The sequence below is a fragment of the Geotrypetes seraphini genome, chromosome 7 (genome assembly GCF_902459505.1).
Source record: "Geotrypetes seraphini chromosome 7, aGeoSer1.1, whole genome shotgun sequence".
NCBI lineage: Eukaryota > Metazoa > Chordata > Amphibia > Gymnophiona > Dermophiidae > Geotrypetes > Geotrypetes seraphini.
The window spans coordinates 76,165,300-76,189,151 of NC_047090.1; the positions used below are offsets into that span (position 1 = coordinate 76,165,300).

General features: G+C 40.4%; 1 protein-coding gene across 2 annotated transcripts; it reads right to left on the reverse strand.

Annotated features, from left to right (window-relative positions):
- Nucleotides 1-395: 395 nt before the first annotated feature.
- On the reverse strand, nt 396-19,518 carry ZNF770 (zinc finger protein 770). 2 transcript variants are annotated; one of them, XM_033952874.1, is made up of 2 exons: nt 19,128-19,518; nt 396-4,673 (listed from the first exon to the last, which is right to left on the reverse strand). In XM_033952874.1, the coding sequence occupies exon 2, from the start codon at nt 4,503-4,505 to the stop codon at nt 2,430-2,432; it is 2,076 nt and encodes a 691-aa protein (XP_033808765.1). In that variant the 5' UTR covers nt 4,506-4,673; nt 19,128-19,518; the 3' UTR covers nt 396-2,429. The 2 variants fall into 2 exon arrangements, with proteins under 2 accessions (XP_033808765.1, XP_033808764.1); XM_033952873.1 differs by having other exon boundaries at nt 18,949-19,518.
- Nucleotides 19,519-23,852: the final 4,334 nt, after the last annotated feature.

Consider the following 23,852-nt stretch of genomic DNA (forward strand, 5'->3'; position numbering starts at 1 on the left):
TAACTGCCAGCAACAGACGCTACCTTAGAACTGCAGCCTTTAGCCTGTGGTCTATGGAATCAAGCCTATCTTCTCATCCTGAATCACTAGTTTGCCCTGCACCTTCTGCCTGAGGCCCAGAAATACTATAGTGTTTCAAGCTGCACAACTCCTTACAGTAGTGATGAAACTAGAATACTAAAATTTCTCTGCCTCCCATTTGCTGGTAAGCATGTTTGTTTATTCTAGCCAAACTGTGCAATACCTGCCTATACTGTGATTTAGAGATATTTGGCAGGTAGATATTTTGGAGCTAAGTTACCTCAGCTCATCTGCTATTCAACATAAGAATTTGGTACTAAATTTATTTTCAGACAAAACATACTACCGTACTAGCAAAAGAAATGCAGTCATGCTGGAACAGAAATGAAGAAGCATTTATTTAATGTACCAGCATATACATAACAATAGGAGATGGGGCAGAAACAGTAAAGAAAGTAGTGCAGGGAATTTCAGTAACTTACCCATACTGAATAAATTACAGTGATAGGATTCCATAGTATTCTAAGTTTTTGCTGGACTAACCATTTATTTTACACCCATGTTGACAATAATGAAACACTATTGCAAATGAGACTAATTTTTATTTGTACTTTGCAGTGTTAGAGGAACAAGGATTGCATAAGCATAAAGACCAACTTCTCATTCTCCCTCAAATAGGCATATTGAACACTTGTACCTAAGCACCATCAAAAGGTCTGGTTTTTTAGCATTTGACAATGAATGATATATTTGCATATAATTTATATAATAAGATTAATTTGCATAATTTGGCAACACTGAAAAGCAGACCTGTTGGTAGCACTTAAGGGACTAGTTTTCAGCATCCAAAGTAGATCTTATAAACACTGGGAGAGAAACTTGCACTACTACATGTGTTATACAAACAGTATGGGTGATTTCCCATTACTGTTTTCTATAACTCAATACAAATGCTTTTCTTTATATTTACCATACATAAAAGATAACCATTTTTCCCTCTAATATTGTTATTTTCACTTACTATATTTATATAGTCCCCAGTGCTTTTTTGAGGGGGTACCAAGTACCAACACTTTTTCTATTGCTTGATAAAAATGGCCCATGGTCCCCCAAGTATTAATAAAAGGTTCTGTATGCTCTGTGCTGCCTTTTCATAAATTCTGTGGCTGGTTGCAGGGGGCCTGGCTACGGCCCCACTCCTGAAAAATAGCATGATATTTGAGTACTGGCACCTTTTTGCTAGAAAACAAAACAAAACTGATAATTCCTATATTGTTCCTGAATCCCAGTCTCTTGCTACTAATGAAATCTAAGGGGCGGTGAGTGGAGTCCACAGGTCATCTTTTCTGTAAATAGGGCTCCTCAATTTCCAATGCTACTCAATAAACATTTTTCACAATCACTAAACTTCAACATTAGAAATTTTAAAAAGTGTATATGCAATTCAGTTTTCTATATGTCCTTTGATTCCAGATCAAGCAATTCTAGGATGTCAAAGCGCATGATCTGTACTTAAAAGAGCTGCTGGTGTGTTTAACAGTGAGGGAACACAAAATTCAAGCTTTTAGTAAAATCTGTATTTGCAGGATACTACTTCAATTTCACGTTGCAAATGCTAACATCCACCATCTATCTATCACAAATGTTATGTCAAGTTCCTAGTCAGTACTAGCTTTGATAGGTCCATTAATTTACGAGTGTGCCATGGTAGCAAATCATGTGTTTTTCCATTAAAAAATCCTACAGCTTTAAGCTATTTGTGATGCTACAATCAGATAGATATTCTGGATCCAGTGAATAAGATAATCTGATAATTACTAACATATCTGCTCCCAGAGCTTTGGGAGTTACAAGTAAAGAAACCCAAAAGAACTTTAAACACAGCATAAATATAACATTTGCAATCAACAGATGGTGGGTACAATTGCTGATCATAGTACTTTGACGTGCTGCCCTGTACAACGCAGACAGAATTCTTCTTAGTGCCTTCCTGTTTGCAATGCAAGAAATACCTCAATCCTAGCTTCTGTTGTCTAACAGTATTAGTAAATCCATGTCCATTAAAATGATTGGTGGTAGTGTCAATGTAAAATCACCAGTGAATGTATACCTATTACTTTTACTTTGCATGGAAATATGCTCGAAACATGATTCCAGGTGCTGCCTCTGATATATCCTATGTTAGTAAAAGCCAAAACTTATAACATGACTGATATTTGTCTCAATTTTAGTGGCCATCTGGTTAATTACAGATAAATTAAAAGCCAAGTTAAATAGGAACGGCAATTGTTCATAAAACTTGACCATCATGATAGGAGGAAAAACAAGTGCTCTTAATGGCAATAGAACAGTTTTACTCAGTCAAGATACCGTTACTAGCAAGCAATCCCCCCAACACACCCCTCCCTCTAAGCCATTTGCTTTGAGTGGGTAAGCATGTGTCTCTTCAAATGAGGTGTCTGCCTAAAGGTTTTAAAACACACAGGACATTCAAAGGGTTTCTGCCCAGCATGCATCAGATAATGTCTTTCCAGCTTGGAAGGAGACTTGAAACTCTTTAGACAGACACTGCACTGATACATCTTCTTGGGGGTTTTGCTTTTTTCTGCATCTCTGGAATATTGAGGGCCACAGTGGGTTGTATAAGCCTCGATAGATCCATGGTTAGACAAATATGCTTGTGCATTACTGCAGCTCATGTCAGGAGAGAAATCTGAAGGCCCTAGCTCAACTTTGATTTCAGGGACAGGGTCTGATGGAAGCAGAAGCTGCAAGGGTCTTGGGGAATATCCATGATGCTGAGATGCTTTCAGTTCCAACTGGTCTCTCTGTTGGCTAAAAAACATATTCAAGTCTTGGAACTCCATCTGGCATACAGGGATTTGATATGTAATTTTTTCAGAGTGGGTGATTTGGTGCCTCTTCAAATGCGCAGATTGCCTAAACATCTTGCCACACAAATCACAACTAAAGGGCCTCTGCCCTGTGTGGGTCAGATAATGACGCTTAAGTTTGGATAAAGATGGAAATGCTTTCTCACATCGGTCACAATTAAATGTTTTGTGCTGACTATATATGTTTCTAGGGAGAGCCGAGTAATTGCTCTGAACAAGCTTGGGGAAAGCAAAAACTTCATCTGCGTTTTGAACAAAATAAAATTCTCTATCTATAGAATCATGCTCTCCTAACAAGCTTTCTGTTCTCAGTAAACCTTGCATATTATTAATACCCTGTTCTTGATTGTGTAACTGCTTTGACCAGCATCGTGTCCAGCAACCTTGCCTTCGTCTTGCTTCCAATTTATAGGTTTTGGAGGTACCTGGTGGCTTTGTATTTTCAGGTGTTTTTTGCAAAGTGTCATAATTGCAAAAGGCTTGCTCCTCAAAGCTTGGCTGCTCTTCACCCCTAAAGTGATGGTTCTTCAACCTGCTCCTGCCAGTCAAGTTTGTTTTTGAGACCCTGCCTGCTAGACACTTAAGCTTTTTTGGGGCTCTGTTTCTTCTGCGGCTGGAATCCCTTTTAAGTGTGCTAGAAGCTCTTCCATTCCTCTCAACAAAACATGTGTGAGTATGTAAGATGTGCTCACTTTCAAAACACCTCTCACACACAGGGCACTGAAAAGGGACAACATAGATGGAGCAAGCATCCTCTGAATCCTGTTTATGAGTGGAATTTGCCTCCACTGCCTCATTTTTCTCTTCCAACAGATTCTGTGATGCATCAAGATCTACTCTACCACTTTCAGATCTGTTCAGTCTGCTAGCATAAGCCAGGCCATGGACCTCCCTGTGCTTCAAAAGTTTGCTCTGTAGCTTAAAGCTCTTATGACATAAGCTGCACTGGAAAGGCTTCTCCTTTATGTGAGTTAGTTGGTGAATTGCCAAGTGTGTTTTCTGTCGAAAGGATTTGACACATAAGGAGCAGGCAAAGGGTCTCTGGTCAGTATGGATTAGTATGTGTCTCTCTAGCTTAGAACGAGATGGAAAGGGTTTGTTGCAAGTTTCACACTTAAGTGATTTTGGTCTCTTGCTCACACTCTGTGTATGGTCTGATGGGAAGCACTGATGAAGCACCCATTTCTCCTGTGTGGAAAAGGACTGTTGGCATTCTGAACAATGAACTGGTTTGAAATACATAGATCTCTCTAGCTGGGCTTCTGATTTGTGCATCGGCTTTGAGTCAATGGGACAATTTTCATTGTGCAGCTGCTGGTGCTTTAAAAATGTCACCATATTTTTGAAGCTCCGGAAGCATATATCACACTGGAATGGAAGTGTATGAGTTAGTTGGTGCCGCTCAAGGTGTACCAGCTGCCTGAATGTTTTATGGCATACTTGACAGCCATATGGCTTTTGGCCAGTGTGGATGAGGTAATGTCTTGCAAGCTTGGATGGAGTTTCAAACTGTTTGAAGCACATATCACACATATATGGTCTTTTCCTGGGTACTTTATTAGTGGCTTTACACTGCTGAATTTTTGACATTTTCTCTGGTGGTTGTAGACTGCAGAAACCACCGATATTTTCTTATCAGTGTGGAAAGAATATAATTGGAGTTAAATCCATTGAAAGGATAATGAATGCGATATCAAATGACAGGAAAGAAACCCACTGGTACTATCGTCCAGACCACAATTTGATTTCTGCACATTCCTGAAATAACAAAAACATGATTTAGTGCTACATGCATGGATTAGTCTATTTTAAAATGATACAACCTATTAAAATGATACAACCTATTAAAATGATACAACCTAGTAAAGATTTTAACAAGACTGCTTCAAACACAAACTGGAAGGGAAACAAACTAATACAATGATGGCAACAACAAAAAAAAACCCCAAACCACTAGAGCAGTGGTCTCAAACTCAAACCCATTTTGGATTTGTCGGTACTTGGAGGGCCTCAGAAAAAAATAGTTCATATCTTATTAAAAAAATGACAATTTTACATGAGGTAAAACTCTTTATAGTTTATAAATCTTTCCTTTTGGCTAAGTCTTTAAAAATAATATTGCAAATTTATAGCTAAAGAGACATATGATGATCAAGAAACTCTTTTATTTGACTTTTCTAATTATGATAAACATACCGAGGGCCTCAAAATAGGACCTGGCGGGCCGCATGTGGCCCCCGGGCCGCGAGTTTGAGACCACTGCACTAGAGGAAGCAAGGCTCTTTCTAGCACCATCAGACAAGATTTCAAAGGTGTCAATGGCACATAAAGCCCATGATGTCTTAGTATTGTGAAAATGTCTAAGTCAGATTGCTGTTCAACAAATGTATTAGATCTGCCCACTAGGAAAACAAGCATGGATGCTGTAAAATTAAGAGGATAATTTTACAAAAGACCACCAATGCTTGAAGGTTAATTAAGTGCCTATTTTTAATTTTATAAAGGCACTGACACCTGTGACTTTATATACCCCCTCCTTTACAAAGTCACGCTAGTGTTTTTAGCGCCAGCCACCGCGGTAACAGCTCTGACGCTCATAGAATTCCTATGAGAGTCTGAACTGTTACTGCCATGGCTGATGCTAAAAATGCTAGCGCGGCTTTGTAATGGAGGGGGAGAATTACCCCACCAAACATATAGACATTGCAGCTAAAAGAAGGTATAATAAACACACCTGCTCAGAAGCAGGTATAAATGTCCACACATATTTTATAAAGAATATGATTCTGCTTTTGTAAATAATTGTTCAAGGACTTAAAAGCTGTTGCTAAACCATTGAGATGAATCTCCAGTGCCACAAACATCTATAATATAAGAGCTGTCATACTGGGACAGACCAAAGGTCCATCATTCTGTTTCCAACAAGTGGCTACTTGGCAAAATTCCCAAATAGTAAAACAGATTTTATGCTGCTTATCTTAGAAACAAGTTCATCTTAGTAATGGTTTATGGACTTTTCTTTTAAGAAATTATCCAAACCTTTTTAAAACCCTACTAAGCAAACCAGTACAGTTCTAACAGTATAGGCAAAATATGGCTTTAAACATCCATCTGAGCTAACAATTGTGCTGTTGCATTTTTGATTCAGCTGGAGACAACACAAACTCTATTTGGATTTTGCTCATGGCAATACATTCAGGTGCATTAGGCATTTCCTTGTCCCCAGTGGGCTTATAATCTAATTTTGTACTGAAACTATGGAGGATTAAGAGATTTTCCCAAGATTGTACAGTGCTGCAGTGGGATTTGAATCTGGCTTTCCAGGTTCTCAGTCCACTACTCTAACTGGTACATTATTCATCCACTCTGGACAAATAAACTCATATAAAGCAAAATTATTCACTTGTAGCAGATGATCTCCAAGGACAGCAGGTATATATTCTCACTTTTGGGTGATGTCATCCACGGAATCCGGCACAGCCAAAAAATGTACTGTCACTTTAAATCTTTTAGGACTGCCTATTGCATAAATTTATTGTTTAACATAAAAAATTTTGAGCCCATAAATATACTCAAAATGGAACAAGAAATAACTCGTTTCCTAAATTTTGTAAATTTTTGTAAATTTTGAAAGTTTTAGGTGTATTGGTTCAGGACAACAATGTGCAACTATACTCCATCTATGCAACCACAAAAGCTAGGGACACGCAGTGCTTTCATTTTTTCTGTCATAGCTCTTACTATTTGGAATTCCCTTCCATTACACATTAGAGCAGAACAAAATTTAGATAAATCTTCAGGGCAATTTAAAATGCTTTCAAGTAATTCACCATTTGGATATTTTATTATTTTTAACTTACCCACCTCCCCTCCTTGATGTTATTTCCTTTTTTTTGTTCTCTTTTCTTTAATAGAGTTCTCCCCCCTTTCCTCTTGTTTTATATCCCATCCTATGTTATGTTAGTAGATTTGTACTAAGTCATGTTTGTTTTAATATTAATTCCCCCATTTATTTTAATGTACAATGCTTTGAATTCTATGTTTAGCATTTAATCAAAATTTTAATAAACTATGAAACTTTAAGGTAAAGCATAGAAAGATATCACATTTCTCACACTTGACTTTTGGGATGCCCTTACAGCACAATGTGAACCTGTTGAGTGGTCACTCAGGCACTTCCGGTCACCTGGGGTATTTCTAGTACCTTGGTCCCCACAGACTCTTTTGTCACTGGTTAACTTAGGTATTCCGGGGTACCTTGGTCCTGCGGATGGCAAATGAGGTTGTTTTGCTTGTCCTTCTGGCAAGAGCTTACACCCAGCAAGTCTTAATATATAGCTTCTTAGTGCTGGCCTCCTTCTGGGTTGATAGCAATTCTACCCTATCACAGAACCTCAAGCAACATACCTAATTTCAACAAGCGTGGTACAAAAAAAAAAAAAAAAAAAAAAGATATGCAGATAAAGTTGCTGTCAGGTTATTGAGGCCAGCAGCGTGCCTGATTTTAAGGCCAAATGGGATAGACACGTGGGATCTATTCACAGAGAAAGGTAGGGGAGGGTCATTGGGGTGGGCAGACTAGATGGGCTGTGGCCCTTATCTGCCGTCTATTTCTGCTTCTATGTTTCTAATTTCATACAAACCTTTTTGAATGAGTTTTGTCAAAAAATGAGAGAAATATAATAACAACAACTTTATTATTTTATGCCACTAACACCAGCAGTTCTATGTGGTTTACATAAAAAGAGGACTGGACAATCAGTGAATGGTAACAACTGCATAAAAAGTACAGAAATACAATAATGTAATCATAAGTCAGGTAATATATTTGTCAAACAGATAGGTCTTAACTAATTTCCTAAATGAACAATAGGTTGAGGCTTGAGACATAGGGCTCCTTTTATCAAGCTGCGCTTGCGGGGTTAACGCGTGCGACTTTTAATCAAGAGGAGGCGATAGCGGCTAGCGCGGCCGGTGGTTTAAAGCACGCTATTACACGTGTTAAACCGCTAGCGCAGCTTGATAAAAGGAGCCCACAATTTCACCTAACCAAGATTGTACTTTACCTGCTTGAAAAGCAAGTGTTCTATCGAAGAATGTTTTATATCGACAGTTTTTTAGATAAGCAAATAACCGAGAGCTCCGAGTACACTTTGCAGATCTATACAATTCAAAATGAGAGGAAAAGTAAATTGGAGACAGTCCGAATACCAATTTAAAGCAGATAGAGGCAAATTTAAATAGGACTCTCGCTTCGACAGGTAACCAATGTAATTGCCGATAGTAAGGGATAACATGGTCTTGTTTTTTTAAGCCAAAAATTAATCGGACGGCAGTATTTTGTATTAACCTCAGTCTTCAAGACTTTCTTATAAGATCCCAAATAGATTATGTTACAATAATCCAGAATAGACAGAATCAATGCTTCAACCAACAGTCTAAAAGAAGTAGGGTTAAAATATTATTTAATATTCCGCAACTTCCATAATGCAAAGAAACATTTTTTAACCAATATAGTAACATAACATAGTAGATGACGGCAGATAAAGACCTGAATGGCCCATCCAGTCTGCCCAACCTGATTCAATTTAAATTTTTTATTCTTAGCTATTTCTGGGCAAGAATCCAAAGCTCTACCCAGTCCTGTGCTTGGGTTCCAACTGCCGAAATCTCCGTCAAAACCTACTCCAGCCCATCTACACCCTCCTAGCCATTTAGGCCTTCCCCAGCCCATCCTCCCCCAAACGGCCATATACAGACACAGACTAAGCAAGTCTGCCCAGTACTGGTCTTAGTTCAATATTATTTTCATCCCACGCTTCTTTGAACTCCGTCACCATTTTCCTCTCCACCACCTCTCTCGGGGGCGCATTCCAGGCATCCACCACCCTAACATTAGTGGATGCATAATATGAACCTCAAGCAACATACCTAATTTTAACCAGTGTGATGCAAAAACAAAACATATGCACATAAACTTAGGGTTCCTTTTACTAAGGTGCGCTAGTGTTTTTAATGCGTGCTGCATTGCTGCGCGTGCTAACCCCGCACTACGTGCCAAAAACTAATGCCAGCTCAATGCTGGCATTAGCGTGTAGCACGCATGGCAATGCAGCGCATGCTAAAACCGCTAGCACAGCTTAGTAAAAGCAGACCTTACTCTCTACATTAATTATGACAATAATGTATATTCATACAAACCTTTTTGAATGAAAGAGTTTTGTCAAATAATAAGAGAAATAACTTCAAACGAGACCAGAAAAATTATTGCCGATTTGCAAATGGCCCAAACTTTCAACTAGCAAACAGCAAGTTTCTACTTAACTCAATGGCTCCTACCAATTATATAATAATCGATACATATTTGCAAGATGGCAGGCCTTTTTATTGATTTGTTGCTTTCAGTTAATTGTGTCCAATATCCAGAGAAAATGATGTGTTGCCCCAAAGCAACACACCATATAGGAAGCCATATAGAGTTAACTAATGAAAAACAAAAGAATATGCGACGATTACAACCAGTGCAAAATGCAGCAGTCAAACTGATTTTCGGGCTGAAGAAGTTTGATCATGTGACACCTTACTACCGACAGCTGCATTGGCTGTTTTTGCTTTAAGGTACTATTCGGTCTAGCCCCTAAATATATAACTGACCTTTTCTCCTTCTCAGCCAACAGACATATTAGAGAAGCTCACATTTGAACTTTGTTTCCCCTCCAGTTATTGGATGTAAACTTAAAAGACATCATCAACAACTTTTCTCACCTCAGGCAGCATTATGGGGTAAAGATCTAGAACAATTGCTTACGCCTACTTCTTATGGAGAATTTAGGGAACGCCTATCTAGGCAGCTGACCCATACAATTCTTTCTCCACAATAACTGATTCCTAGAGCTGTTAATCACTAGCTTTTACCTCTGTTAAGTTCAATCAATTTGTACCATCTTTTAATCTTTGTAAATCGCATTGAACTTCACGGTCCTGCGGTATATAAACTGTTATTATTATTATTATTATAATGACCATTTGTGAATCTTATTCCTTGAAACTGTTGCAATTACAATGGTGGATTAAACTGAAAAATCAAGGTTTTTAGGTCTCAAACAGACTGAATGGAGTATCTTTTTTTTTTTACACAAACTGAAGGATGAAGTCAGATGAATTTGGAAATGCAACTGAAATGACTGTGGATCTACGATTTGTATGTGAAGGTAATGAAGTGGTTGGTAAATAATGTTTTGATAAGGCTTTATAACATTTTTTTGTTGTAGTAATAAAAATAATGCAGTTTGAATGCCAGTATCTATTACACACTTTAACTGATGGAAAGATAAATAATGCATGCGAGTGTCTGGAATTTTTATTGTTAGTAAAAGTGAATGAATCTAAAAGATACCGTATTTATCGTCCATAAGACGCACCCTAGATTTAGAGGAAAAACCAAGAAAAAAATATTCTGAACCAAATTGTGCCTCTGAACCCAGACCCCTAGAAAAAGACAAATAATAATAATAATTTTATTTCTTATATACCGCTATACCCTAAGTTCGAAGCGGTTTACAATGAGAGTCGTGTCTAGAGAGAGTACAGTGTTAACAATAGGATACAGGATAATACAAAGTGAGCAGGTACTGGGGTGTTTACAATAAGGTACAGGATATTAACACGTGAACAGTTACAGGATGTTACAATAAGATACAGGATGTTATACTAAGATATAGGATGATACAATATGAACAGTATACAAGAGATCAATGCTGTTTACAGCTAGATATATACAATGTGTGTAAGAGAGGTGTACAGCATTAAGCGTTGGGGGAAGGGAAAAGGAAGGGGAAGGACTTTTGAGGGGGATTATAACTGGTAGGGGGGAGAGCTTAGGTGGTGTTGAAGAGACGGGTCTTCAGAGATTTTCTGAAGTCAGCGTATGATGTGGCTTTGAGTATTGGTTTTGCTAGCCATGTGTTCAGTTGGGCTGCCTGGAAAGAAAGCATTCTGTTTAGGTACTTCTTGTAGTGACATGATTTCAAGGATGGGTAAGTAAAGAGGTTTGTTCTGCGGGAGGTCTTTTTTGGGCAGTAGGTGAGGAATTGGGAAGCTAGGTAAGTTGGTAGCATCCCGAAGATCGCTTTGAAGCTGATGCAGGCAAACTTGAAAAGTATTCTGGATTCTACTGGCAACCAGTGGAGTATTTGGAGATATGGAGAGATATGTTCCCATTTCTTGAGTCCGATGATGAGACGGACGGCAGTGTTTTGGATTAATCTTAGCTTGTGGAGGGACTTTTTGTATGCTCCCAAAAATATGATGTTGCAGTAGTCCAGAATACTCAAGATGGAGGTTTGTACTAGTAGACGAAAGGATGATTCGTCGAAGAATTTTTTGATGGTGCGAAGTTTCCAAAGGGTAGAGAGACATTTTTTGAACATTAGATCAGTGTGTTTTTCTAGGGTTAGGTGTCTGTCAAGGGTAACCCCTAGTATTTTAATAGATTGATCAATTTCGTAATCTTTGCCATTCACGTGAATCTTGTTGTCTTTTATCTGCTCGTTGGGAGAGGCTATGAAAAATTTTTTCTGTGTTCAGTTTGAGTTTGTAGGCCTTCATCCAAAGTTCTATTTGGTTTAGGATATTGGATAGGTGAATGATGAAATTCGGCGAAATATCGGATAATGGAAGTACGACGGTGATATCGTCAGCGTAAATGTGGAAGGTGAGCAGATAGATTTTGATCATTAAACTTAAATTCTACCTTTGTTGTCTGGTGATTTCTGGTTGCACTAGCTAGAAAAAGAAAACTTTCTTTCCTTCCTTACTTCCTCAGGCCCAACAATTGTCTCTTTCTATTCCCTCCCTCCCTCCTTCCTATGTCCTGAATTCTTGCCCCCTCTCCGCCTTTGTCCTTCCTCCCTCCCACACTGAAACCTGCCTGCCTTCCTCCCTCCCTCACCAAAGCCTGCCTGCCTGCCTCCCTGGTCTGCCGCTTACCCACTGCTGCTGCAACTCCACAAAGCCTGACTTTCTCCCTGCTGTGCCGATTCCTCCCCCCTGGTCCGCCAACAGGCACTGCCACCGTTGCAAAGCGACCCCTCCCTCCCCTAGAAACAGACTTTTTAGCAGGTGCCATAAGGAGCACAAAAAAAACCCTTCATCAAACCCTGGTAAACCCCAACCTACCAACACCTCACTATCCCAAATAAACAGAGGCTCACCTCCCAGGCTGTGCCCAACCAGTGCCACTAGCACACCCGCACCAAGCTACACCCCCACACCCCACTGAACACACTCACACACACAACTGAACTTGTCACAGGAACGGGCTGTCACGATCCTCAAGGCCACATTGCAGGAACTGGAGCACTACCAATGTCTCTGGAGACCAAAGATCCATCGACAAAAGTCCAAACAGCTGGCTCCTGCACTCAATGCGCACACCCGACACTGCTGCTAACACTGCAAAGTGGCTGACTTCTGCTACCGCAACTCCACAAAGGCCAGTGGCATGCAATCGGGCCCACAAGCCTTCCCCCGACGTCAATTCTGGACCTTTTCTCCGATGTCAGAATTGACGTCGGGGCAAGACTTGTGGGCCCGATTGCACACTACCGGTCCTTCGCTTCCTTTCCTGCGGCGGCAAGCGGGTAAGAGGGTAGGAGGTTTTTTTAAAAAAAACGTGCATCCCGATTGGCTGATTAGACAGCTGTAGGACGTCTACAGCTGCCTAAAATCGGGACGCACTTTTGGAGAATCAGGGCCTAATAGTCCGCAATTTCCATAATGTGTAAAATCCTTTTCAAACCAAAGAATCCACTTGGTTCTTCATAGTTAATGTCTGATCCAAAATTACACCCAAAATCTTAATGCTCTGTTGGACAAGATAGGTTATGGAATTCAGAATTAATGATGTTTCAGTGCTATTTGGCTACAAAATAGAGAGATAACTATCTTTGTAATCCGTGACGTTATTGACGATATATTCATATATTCACAGCTATATTCCTATTAGAAATTATTCCATTTATAATTGTGCAAAATACAATATTTAAATTATTTGTGAAGTGCTCAGTCCAAGAAACCCATATAATAGTGATGTCACTACAATGAGGTTTTCAAGGGGACCATCATCGCCTTCACAAGTCCCCGGCCCTCCCTATGTATATATATATTTTAAAGCGTATCTAACACCTATCTGGTAAGTATATCCAGCTTGATGTACTTATCTTAATTAGGGGGTATTGTTGATCTTAACTCTCATTGGTGACTTGCGAAAATAAAAATATAAGTGCTTCAGTAAAATCCTAAATATTTTTTCTTATCTGATTAAGTTCCCGTCCCTCCGACCCGGATTTCGTCTCTTCGTCAGGGAGGGACACTGAGAAGAAATCAAACAAACAAACAATGTGTGTGAACTCAGCTATACACGTTTAATAATTGTTACTTAAAATCTAAACACTATTAAGTTCATAAAAAGTCCTTAGGTCAAGATCTTATAGGCCTCTTAAATTCAAATATTACCTGGTAAAGGCTCACTGAATACAGGAACAGGCAAAGTGGACGGGCCGAATGAACCTCTCTGGTAGAAACGCGGTTTATATAATGGCTGACCGGAACTGTTAATGAACTCAACAACCGGAAGTAAGCACAACATCAGGTGGCCATTGTTAAAGACTATATTGCTAACCATTCAATATCTAAATTTAAACCCATTGGTTCCAAAGTGTGCCAATTGTATATCAGACGCTGTTCTTTTTGAATTAAAGATCTTGATATATCACCCTCGTTTTTGCGTGTTTGTATTAAAACTGTATATTTCAGGTCTTTTAGTGTATGTGACTGATCGACCCAATGTGAGACCAAGGGGGCGGTAATCCGATTTGTTCTTATGTTACTTAGATGTTCGGTGATTCGTGTTTTAATTTTGCGGATTGTTTGGCCGATGTATACTTTTTTACATGGGCATTGTATATAATATATTACTCCCCTTGAATCACAGTTGGTCCCGGTATGAAGAAAAAAATTTTTTGTTCCAGAGGGAGGTATATCTACATGATTAGCGTCTAAGATATAACTGCACATACGGCATTTCCCGCAGGGTTTATGCGGTAATTTGACCTCCGTTGTTAGATTTTGTGGATTGTGTTTAAGCAGTTCTCCTAGATTAGAAGCTCGTGAATAAGCAAATTTGGGTAAACTGAGCAATGACGGATGGTATTGTAATATTGCCCAATGTTTTAATATGATGTGTTTTATGGCCGTACTGTTGTGTGTGTGAGGCATCACACACACTATATCGTGTTGTTTTTGTTTGGTTTGTTCGTTGAGCATTAACCATGGGCGATAGCAATTTTTAGCTCTTTTCCATGCTCTTTTGACGATTTTCCCAGGATACCCTCTGTGTATAAATTTATTGTACATATCATTGGCTTCTTTGTCGAAATCAGATTCCTCCGAACAGATCCTGCGGATCCGTAGGAACTGTCCGGTTGGAATACTGTTTCTTAAAGGTTTTGGGTGAAAACTCTGATATTGTAACAGAGTATTACGGTCTGATTTCTTCTTGTAAAGAGTGGTAGAGAAATTTTGTTCATTTTTGTTAATCATTATATCTAAAAAAGAAATGTAATGCTTATTATATGTATAAGCATTATTATATGTATATATATTATATATATGTATATATATTATATATACATATATGTATAATATATATATATGTATATATATTATATATATGTATAAGCTTATTATATGTATATGTATTAGGGTCTTTATGATTTAACTCGTCCATGAAAATTTTTAAATCTGTTTCTCTGCCACTCCAAACAAAGAATATATCATCTATAAAACGTTTCTAACAGGAAACTAAATGAAAAAGGGGAGATGTGTAAACATGTGATTCCTCATACTGAGTCATGTATAGACAAGCTAGTGTGGGAGCAACCGTGGCTCCTATTGCTACTCCCTTGATTTGGAGATAGGTGTCATTCTCAAATTTGAAATAATTGTTATGGATTACTAATTGTGCTAATTCTATCAACAGATTCCTCTTGGAGGTAGAATAGTTCAGCTTAAGCAGTTGAGATTCTACTAACTGAACTGCCTCAAGTTGTGGAACGTTAGTATATAACGCAACCACGTCAGCAGTGACTAGTATTTTGTCTCCAGGAAGAGTCTGTTCAGAAAATTGTTGTATAAATTGTAAAAAATGTGTTGTGTCTTTAATATATGACTCAGCTTGAGGAACCAGATGCTTTAATTGGCTGTCCAGATATTGGGATACAGGTTCAAGCACTGAGCCTGTTCCAACAACTATGGGGCGCCCAGGTGGTGTTCTGTCAGATTTGTGTATTACAAAATTTGAAAAATGATAGCTCTATTTATATCTCTAGAGCCGACAAGGGAGGGGGAATTGTAATCCAGAATTATTCGGATTACAGAAACGAAGCATTACGCCAATTATCAGATAGGACATATTACATGTCATTGCAACAGGACCCCACAGCCGAAATTAAGCACAACATCGATAGTTTATTGCTTAAAGCCAGTACAGAACAAAGTATGACCCCCAAGGAGATCAGATTTCTAACCAGCGAATTTCCCAGGATACCCAAAATTCACTTTATCCCCAAAATACACAAATCTGACAGAACACCACCTGGGCGCCCCATAGTTGTTGGAACAGGCTCAGTGCTTGAACCTGTATCCCAATATCTGGACAGCCAATTAAAGCATCTGGTTCCTCAAGCTGAGTCATATATTAAAGACACAACACATTTTTTACAATTTATACAACAATTTTCTGAACAGACTCTTCCTGGAGACAAAATACTAGTCACTGCTGACGTGGTTGCGTTATATACTAACGTTCCACAACTTGAGGCAGTTCAGTTAGTAGAATCTCAACTGCTTAAGCTGAACTATTCTACCTCCAAGAGGAATCTGTTGATAGAATTAGTAATCCATAACAATTATTTCAAATTTGAGAATGACACCTATCTCCAAATCAAGGGAGTAGCAATGGGAGCCACGGTTGCTCCCACACTAGCTTGTCTATACATGACTCAGTATGAGGAATCACATGTTTACACATCTCCCCTTTTTCATTTAGTTTCCTGTTGGAAACGTTTTATAGATGATATATTCTTTGTTTGGAGTGGCAGAGAAACAGATTAAAAAATTTTCATGGACGAGTTAAATCATAAAGACCCTAATATAGCATTTACTTATACATATAATAAGCATTACATTTCTTTTTTAGATATAATGATTAACAAAAATGAACAAAATTTCTCTACCACTCTTTACAAGAAGAAATCAGACCGTAATACTCTGTTACAATATCAGAGTTTTCACCCAAAACCTTTAAGAAACAGTATTCCAACCGGACAGTTCCTACGGATCCGCAGGATCTGTTCGGAGGAATCTGATTTCGACAAAGAAGCCAATGATATGTACAATAAATTTATACACAGAGGGTATCCTGGGAAAATCGTCAAAAGAGCATGGAAAAGAGCTAAAAATTGCTATCGCCCATGGTTAATGCTCAACGAACAAACCAAACAAAAACAACACGATATAGTGTGTGTGATGCCTCACACACACAACAGTACGGCCATAAAACACATCATATTAAAACATTGGGCAATATTACAATACCATCCGTCATTGCTCAGTTTACCCAAATTTGCTTATTCACGAGCTTCTAATCTAGGAGAACTGCTTAAACACAATCCACAAAATCTAACAACGGAGGTCAAATTACCGCATAAACCCTGCGGGAAATGCCGTATGTGCAGTTATATCTTAGACGCTAATCATGTAGATATACCACCCTCTGGAACAAAAAAATTTTTTCTTCATACCGGGACCAACTGTGATTCAAGGGGAGTAATATATTATATACAATGCCCATGTAAAAAAGTATACATCGGCCAAACAATCCGCAAAATTAAAACACGAATCACCGAACATCTAAGTAACATAAGAACAAATCGGATTACCGCCCCCTTGGTCTCACATTGGGTCGATCAGTCACATACACTAAAAAACCTGAAATATACAGTTTTAATACAAACACGCAAAAACGAGGGTGATATATCAAGATCTTTAATTCAAAAAGAACAGCGTCTGATATACAATTGGCACACTTTGGAACCAATGGGTTTAAATTTAGATATTGAATGGTTAGCAATATAGTCTTTAACAATGGCCACCTGATGTTGTGCTTACTTCCGGTTGTTGAGTTCATTAACAGTTCCGGTCAGCCATTATATAAACCGCGTTTCTACCAGAGAGGTTCATTCGGCCCGTCCACTTTGCCTGTTCCTGTATTCAGTGAGCCTTTACCAGGTAATATTTGAATTTAAGAGGCCTATAAGATCTTGACCTAAGGACATTTTATGAACTTAATAGTGTTTAGATTTTAAGTAACAATTATTAAACGTGTATAGCTGAGTTCACACACATTGTTTGTTTGTTTGATTTCTTCTCAGTGTCCCTCCCTGACGAAGAGACGAAATCCGGGTCGGAGGGACGGGAACTTAATCAGATAAGAAAAAATATTTAGGATTTTACTGAAGCACTTATATTTTTATTTTCGCAAGTCACCAATGAGAGTTAAGATCAACAATACCCCCTAATTAAGATAAGTACATCAAGCTGGATATACGCTTTAAAATATATATATACGCTTTAAAATATATATATACATAGGGAGGGCCGGGGACTTGTGAAGGCGATGATGGTCCCCTTGAAAACCTCATTGTAGTGACATCACTATTATATGGGTTTCTTGGTCTGAGCACTTCACAAATAATTTAAATATTGTATTTTGCACAATTATAAATGGAATAATTTCTAATAGGAATATAGCTGTGAATATATGAATATATATTCAGTGCTATTTGGGCCATTAATTTAGGTATTTTTCAATTAATTCTTGCCAGTGCAGTCTGTATAATTTGCACTTTAATATAAGAGCTCTACACTACTTAACAACACAGAACCATGCCTCAGCATGTGCTAAACTCACAGGGCCCTTTGCATAAAACAGGTCTTACAGTTAAATAAAGTGCATTAACTAATAGTTAATGACCTCCTTAATTTTTAACAATGTAGTGAAGCAATAATCCAAAGGTAATGTAGAGAAGGTCAGTTCACATCCTGTATCTCTATGGGCAAGTCACTTAGCCCTCAAGTACAAATAGATTGTGAGCCCTCCAGGGAGGAGGAAATAACTGCTATATCTGAATATAACTCACCTTGAGAGACAACTGGAAAAGGAAGTGATCTACACCCAAATCAAATAATCTTCTCTAAAGACTTATGATCCAGAATTACTAAACACAATGCTGGAAATTTTGCCAAAGAAAAATGTCCCAGAATACTAGTCATTCTGCTATAGTGGGAGTTTGTTTACAAGTTACTAGCAAAATAAAATAAATAAATCAATCAGCTAGGGCTTGTGTACCCTTGGTTCACTTTTGTTTATACTTTTTTTTTTTTTTTTGACAACCTGTGCCAAGTAAGTATAAATACAGTCTACTTTGCTCTGTCTCTCTCTGTGATTTCGTTTTCTATTTGTCATCTCTTAGGGGCTCCAACTTTCTTTTATTCAATTCAACTCTGTCTCAGATTAGATAAGTGGCAATGTGGCATACTACTCCACAAGCAATCTGTATTCATTTCATGAGCCCGGCTTCATTCTCTTTGGGGTTTTTTTTTTTTTTTTTTTGGGGGGGGGGTATAGATGAGAGATGCTGCTGAAGCAACCCCCTCCCCCAGGTTGGGGGTAAGAGTTGGAAGTCACCTATCGGGTTTTAGCAGATGAAGTGGGATCTGTGCCCTAGCAAGAGTGTCACTTCAATAACTAATTATAAATGGAGAATATGATAATAATAAAATGAAGCTGGGGGGGGGGGGGGGAGAATAGCAAGTTAGGGTTGTGTGAGTTGAAACCCCAAAGCAAAACAACAACAACAAAAACCCCCACACATCAAGAATACTAGTCTTGTGAACAGTCAACACCTCTCACCTCGCCAGAGATACAAAATGACACGCGTTAAGCTCCCCTCACATAATCACACACATTCGGGAGACGGGTCCTCCTTCCCGCTGCTTCCGCGCTCTCCAGTCCAGCATGTCTCCTCCTCTTCTCCTGCCTGTCCGCGATCCGACACCTCTCCCTCAACACCCGCTCCAGCGAGCTCATACCTGATGCTGCCCCCCCATCAGTCCCGCAGCTGTCCGTCTCCGGTGTCCCGTCCTCACCGACACAACTTCCCTTCCTCTGAGGCGAGCCGTTTTGCCGGAAACAGGAAGTTGCCACGGAGAAGGGCAGGACGCTGCGAACGGGGTTTGCGGGAATCCCGCGTGGATTGAAGTAGGTCTTGCGGGGGTTCCCGTGAGAACACACAAGCTCGTGACTAGCAAGCTACCCAGGGTCCTCCAAGACGTCCAAGAACCGCCGCTTCCTCCTCCCGGCAATAATTCAGCGCAGCCGCACTTGCTCTGCGCCCAGGCTGATGCAGCAAAGCTCGCGCTGGCACGCGGCATCACCGCTCACCTGACGTGCTGGCGAGCTCCAAATGTAGTCGTCGCTGCGTGTGGAGGTCGCCACACCCACGCGCCAGTAGATCAGGTGATGACCTCGGCTGTTGCGGGCTCGTGCATGCCTCTCTCTCTGACTCTCTATCTGCCTTAGATCATTAGCCAGGGCAGAGAGCTGCATGGATGCACTGATTTGTTGAGGCGAGGACTCAAGAGGATTTGCTCTATAGTGTTAGTTAATTCATGGTTTTTTGCCACCATAGCGACTTATGATCAGCACCGATACTGATCGGATACCTTTTTTTCTCTCTTTTTCATAATTCGTGCCGGCTCCACCTTCAAATTGTTTTATACATAAAACGTATACAGAGAATGGCAGCTTGGGGGCCAGCATAGGTTATAGGTAGAGAATTAAAATTAAGGGCTCCTTTTGAAAGGTCACTTTGGGAAGCCACAAAACTTAGAGACTTGAAGACTCCTGAGCTCCAAGCTGGCTTCAGAACTAAGTCCCGAAAACAGGACGTTACAGAGATATTTATACATTCTTCTGGCTATACAACTGAATTCTAGAAAAAACTGTTCACATGTTACTTTTCTTAACAATCATTGGTGCTAAGCTCACACTAGCAGGTCACTTATCTAGGCCCTGCAGTCTTTCTGTTACATGTCGTTTATGCTGAGATAGCCATAAGAAGTTAGAATGTCCAAGCTAACACCCAAGGCAGACAGGCTAGAACATGAGATAAGTTAGGTCTGCAATTAAACATAATTCAGCATTTTATTAAAGAGAAAACTTAGTTCAACACTTAGGAAAACCAGTCCCAGACTCCTTCAGTCCCCCCTTTCAGGCTAGTAGGAGGAAGGAGATGAGCCTGATAAAGTACAAGAAGGAGGAAGGTCAGGATCAGTTGTAGGGACTGGTCGATACTGGGGAAGAGCAAGGGCCATAGCAGCAGTGGAACAGTCAACAGTTCAGTGGAGCAGCTTTATGGCTATGGGGACCACACAGGGCAGACAGCAAAGGAGCAGAGAAGACAGGGTGGCAACCAGCAAGATGGTCTTCATTGCTGAACCAGAGGGCAAACAGGAGCCGAAGGTGCCAGAGAGCCAGTCTGAAGTGAGGCCACGCCAGGTCTGGACAGGAACATGAGCCATTTTGGTGATGCGATCCACAATTTCCTCAATCACTTTACCATCGTCATCAAGTTCAAGACAGCAGTTGGAGAGGTTGAATTTACCACAGGCACCACCTTCTATCTAGAGTTAGGCAGTTCTGATAGATAGCAGTGCGCATTTTAGCATTTGCTCTGCCAATGGTACTCAAAGCTTGGGAGGTCTCATTAGTTATCAGTTCGAGTGCAGCTTGTAGACGAAGGTTCAGCATATAGATTGGGGTCCGATAGCCCCAGGTGTCATCCTCGGCCCATGTGGCAGGTCCGTAAACAGCAATGATCCGTTCTGCAGGACAGTCATCTCCCCATTCACCTATTTTAAGGGAATTAGTGGCAGTAGACCGCTTTTGGCGACCCCTGTTGTCGAATACAGGGGCTCCCAGGTGTTCACCATCGGCCAGCGGTAACAGGAAGAAGCTGGGACAGATCATGCCAAGTACACATGTACCAGTCCAGTTAGCAGGCAACCAAGAGTAGGCAAACAGATCACAGAGCCAATATCAATTATCAAGAGCTGGCCATCATTTATAGGAAATTCCATTAAGCAGTGTCTGAAGGGCGCTGAAGACAGTGGGAAGCAACAAGACCCATCGTGAAGGTCATGGACCTGATGTAAAAGTGAGGTTCTGTGAAGTCAGGTTTAACATGTCCAGCTTCTTTGCCTCCCATGACCACTGTTCTCCCATACCAGTCCCTCCTCATACAAAACAATTGCTAACATTAAGAGTCTGACCTTTAGTTTCAGCAAACTGTATAAACAGATTTCTAGTGATTACAGGAATATCAGTATCTACTTTCATAATTTCATAAAACTGGGGAAACACCACAGAGTGATGGACAGGAGCACTTGAGCGGGATACAATACGGACATATATATCAGTACCTGGGTCTCACCTTTTAACATCAATACATAATGCCATGCAGTCTCTGGCCTTCTGGACTTAGACATTGGCATTCCAGTTATGTGGGTCAGTGATAGTGAAAACCATGGGATTACAGTGGCCTGTAGTACACAAGGGGCCGGAGCTAGGACCTAAAATAAGGGAGGCAGAGGGGGTATTGACTGGGTATTTATGAGGGTTCTTGTAGGTGGCCCATGAGACACATTTCTATAAAGGACAGGCTCTACCATTAGTGAAGGTTTCCTCATAGGGGCAGTTCTTAAAGGCATCAGGTTATTCAGACAAATATACTTAGCACATTTGGTATAATAACACTGTCAATCTAGGGAGCCACACAAAACTGTATTAGGGGCAAAACCATGACCCTGGGCAACATCAAATAACATACATGTATCAAAATACAAAGACACCGGGCGAGTGAGGTCTACAATAAGAGTCTGGTTGATAAGTGGACCTTCAACATTATCAATGCAGATTTCCACCCACTTTTAAACTTCATCACCAGTAGGTTGGAAACAGATAATACCCTCTGATGTTTGATACTTTCTGTACTTAACTCCATCATGCAAACAAACATCAGGCAAAGGGGCTAGGGGCCCTTATTAAATACAATAGGAAAGAAATACAGAAGAAAGAAACATAAGGCAGTGAGGGCAACATAAATATCAGATATATATAAGACAAAAGGTGCCTACATAGGAATGCTAACATAGGAAGCTCATTTTTCTTTCAGGCACAACTTAGAAAACTTCAAACAGTTATACTCAAGACACTTGCTAAAGGCAGTGGTGAACCACAGGCAGTCAATTAAACTCAAACACTTGTAAATAATTATATTCAGAACACCTGCTAAGTACAGTGGTAAATATTCAGAACTTTTGAGGTCTTAGAAAGCTTCAGCTGAAGATCCGTGTTGTAGTGGAACCAAATTTTGTGTCCGGATACCTTGACAACTGTAAGAGAAGAAATTAGGACAGTAAAAGGACCTATTCATCTAGGTTTCAGGGGGTCTGACTTCCAAGTTTTAGCCATACCGTATTTCCAGGGACATACCCATGAACTTGTGTAGCTATCAGTAGTGGAGCCCTTTCCAGAACTCATTTGTGGAGCTCTTGAAGGGCTTTAGCTAAAGATTGGACCTGACTCTGGAAGATATCTGATCCCAGAGTAGCAAAAGAACCACGGTCTGGATTCATAATGGGTGGTGGCTGGCCGAACATGAGCTGAAACGGGGACTGTCCAGTGAGTTTTGACAGGGTACACCTGATCTGAAAAGAACAGAAGGCAACAAGATAGGCCAGGGCAGATTAGTTTCTTCAATTCGTTTGGTGAGAAGGGTCTTAAGATTCTGTTCATCCTTTCAGCTCTGGGGATGGTAAGCAGCATATACTTTCCATTCAATTTGGAGGGCCTGAGCAGTTTGTTGTACGACATCAGCAATGAAGGCGGGGCCGTTGTCGCTGCCTATGGAAACAAGGAGACCGAAGCACGGAATTATATCATTCAGGAGGTGTTTGGTTACGTCCCTGGCGCGTTCAGTGCAAGTAAGGAAGGCTTCGACCCATCTAGTCAGGGTGTCTGTGAAGACTAGGAGGTGACTGAGGGAACAGGAAATGGGCATGTGGGTAAAATCTACAGACAGAACCTGCATCAAATGTGTTCCAATGGGTTGGTGTCCAAGAGGTGGCAGTCGTCTGATTGGGGAATTTATTCTAGAACCGACAACACACTGTCGGACCATATTCCGGACTAGCTGATCATGGTGATTGATAAAGATATGTCTCTTGAGGGTCATTTTCATAGCGGGTTCTCCAGAGTGCACCAGATCATAGCATCTTTTGACAATCGTGAGGGCCAGGTGTTGAGGAATGACTATGAGGGTACCCGCTGTGCTTGCGTTTGAAGTATGAGTGTGTGGGTCTGGATTGACACTTGAATTGGCCCATATTTGTATCCTGTGTATCCACCCCCCTTTCAGGACAGACTGGCCCAAGAATGCGGCCCAAGTCAGGACAGGACAGACTGGCCCAAGAATGCGGACCCAAGTCTGTTCCTGAGAAGTGTACTGGGGTGTAAGGGTGTCCAGAAAAGGAATGATGGTGTGCAGAGGAGCCGAAGGAGGGGGCAGAGGTTGGCAGCTCAGGCTGTGTGGTCAGCAAGGGCATTGCCGCATGAGACGAGATCAGTGACACAATGGTGGGCTCGACAGTGCATAACCGCAATATGGGAGGGCAATTTGATGGCCTCGAGGAGGTCAAGAATGAGGGGAGCATGATGGATCAGGCGGCCAGAGGCTGTAATGAAACCTCAATATT

Coding starts and splice junctions, on each gene's coding strand:
- ZNF770 (XM_033952874.1), bottom strand. CDS start 4,505: ATGTCAAAAATTCAGCAGTGTAAAGCCACTAATAAAGTACCCAGGAAA.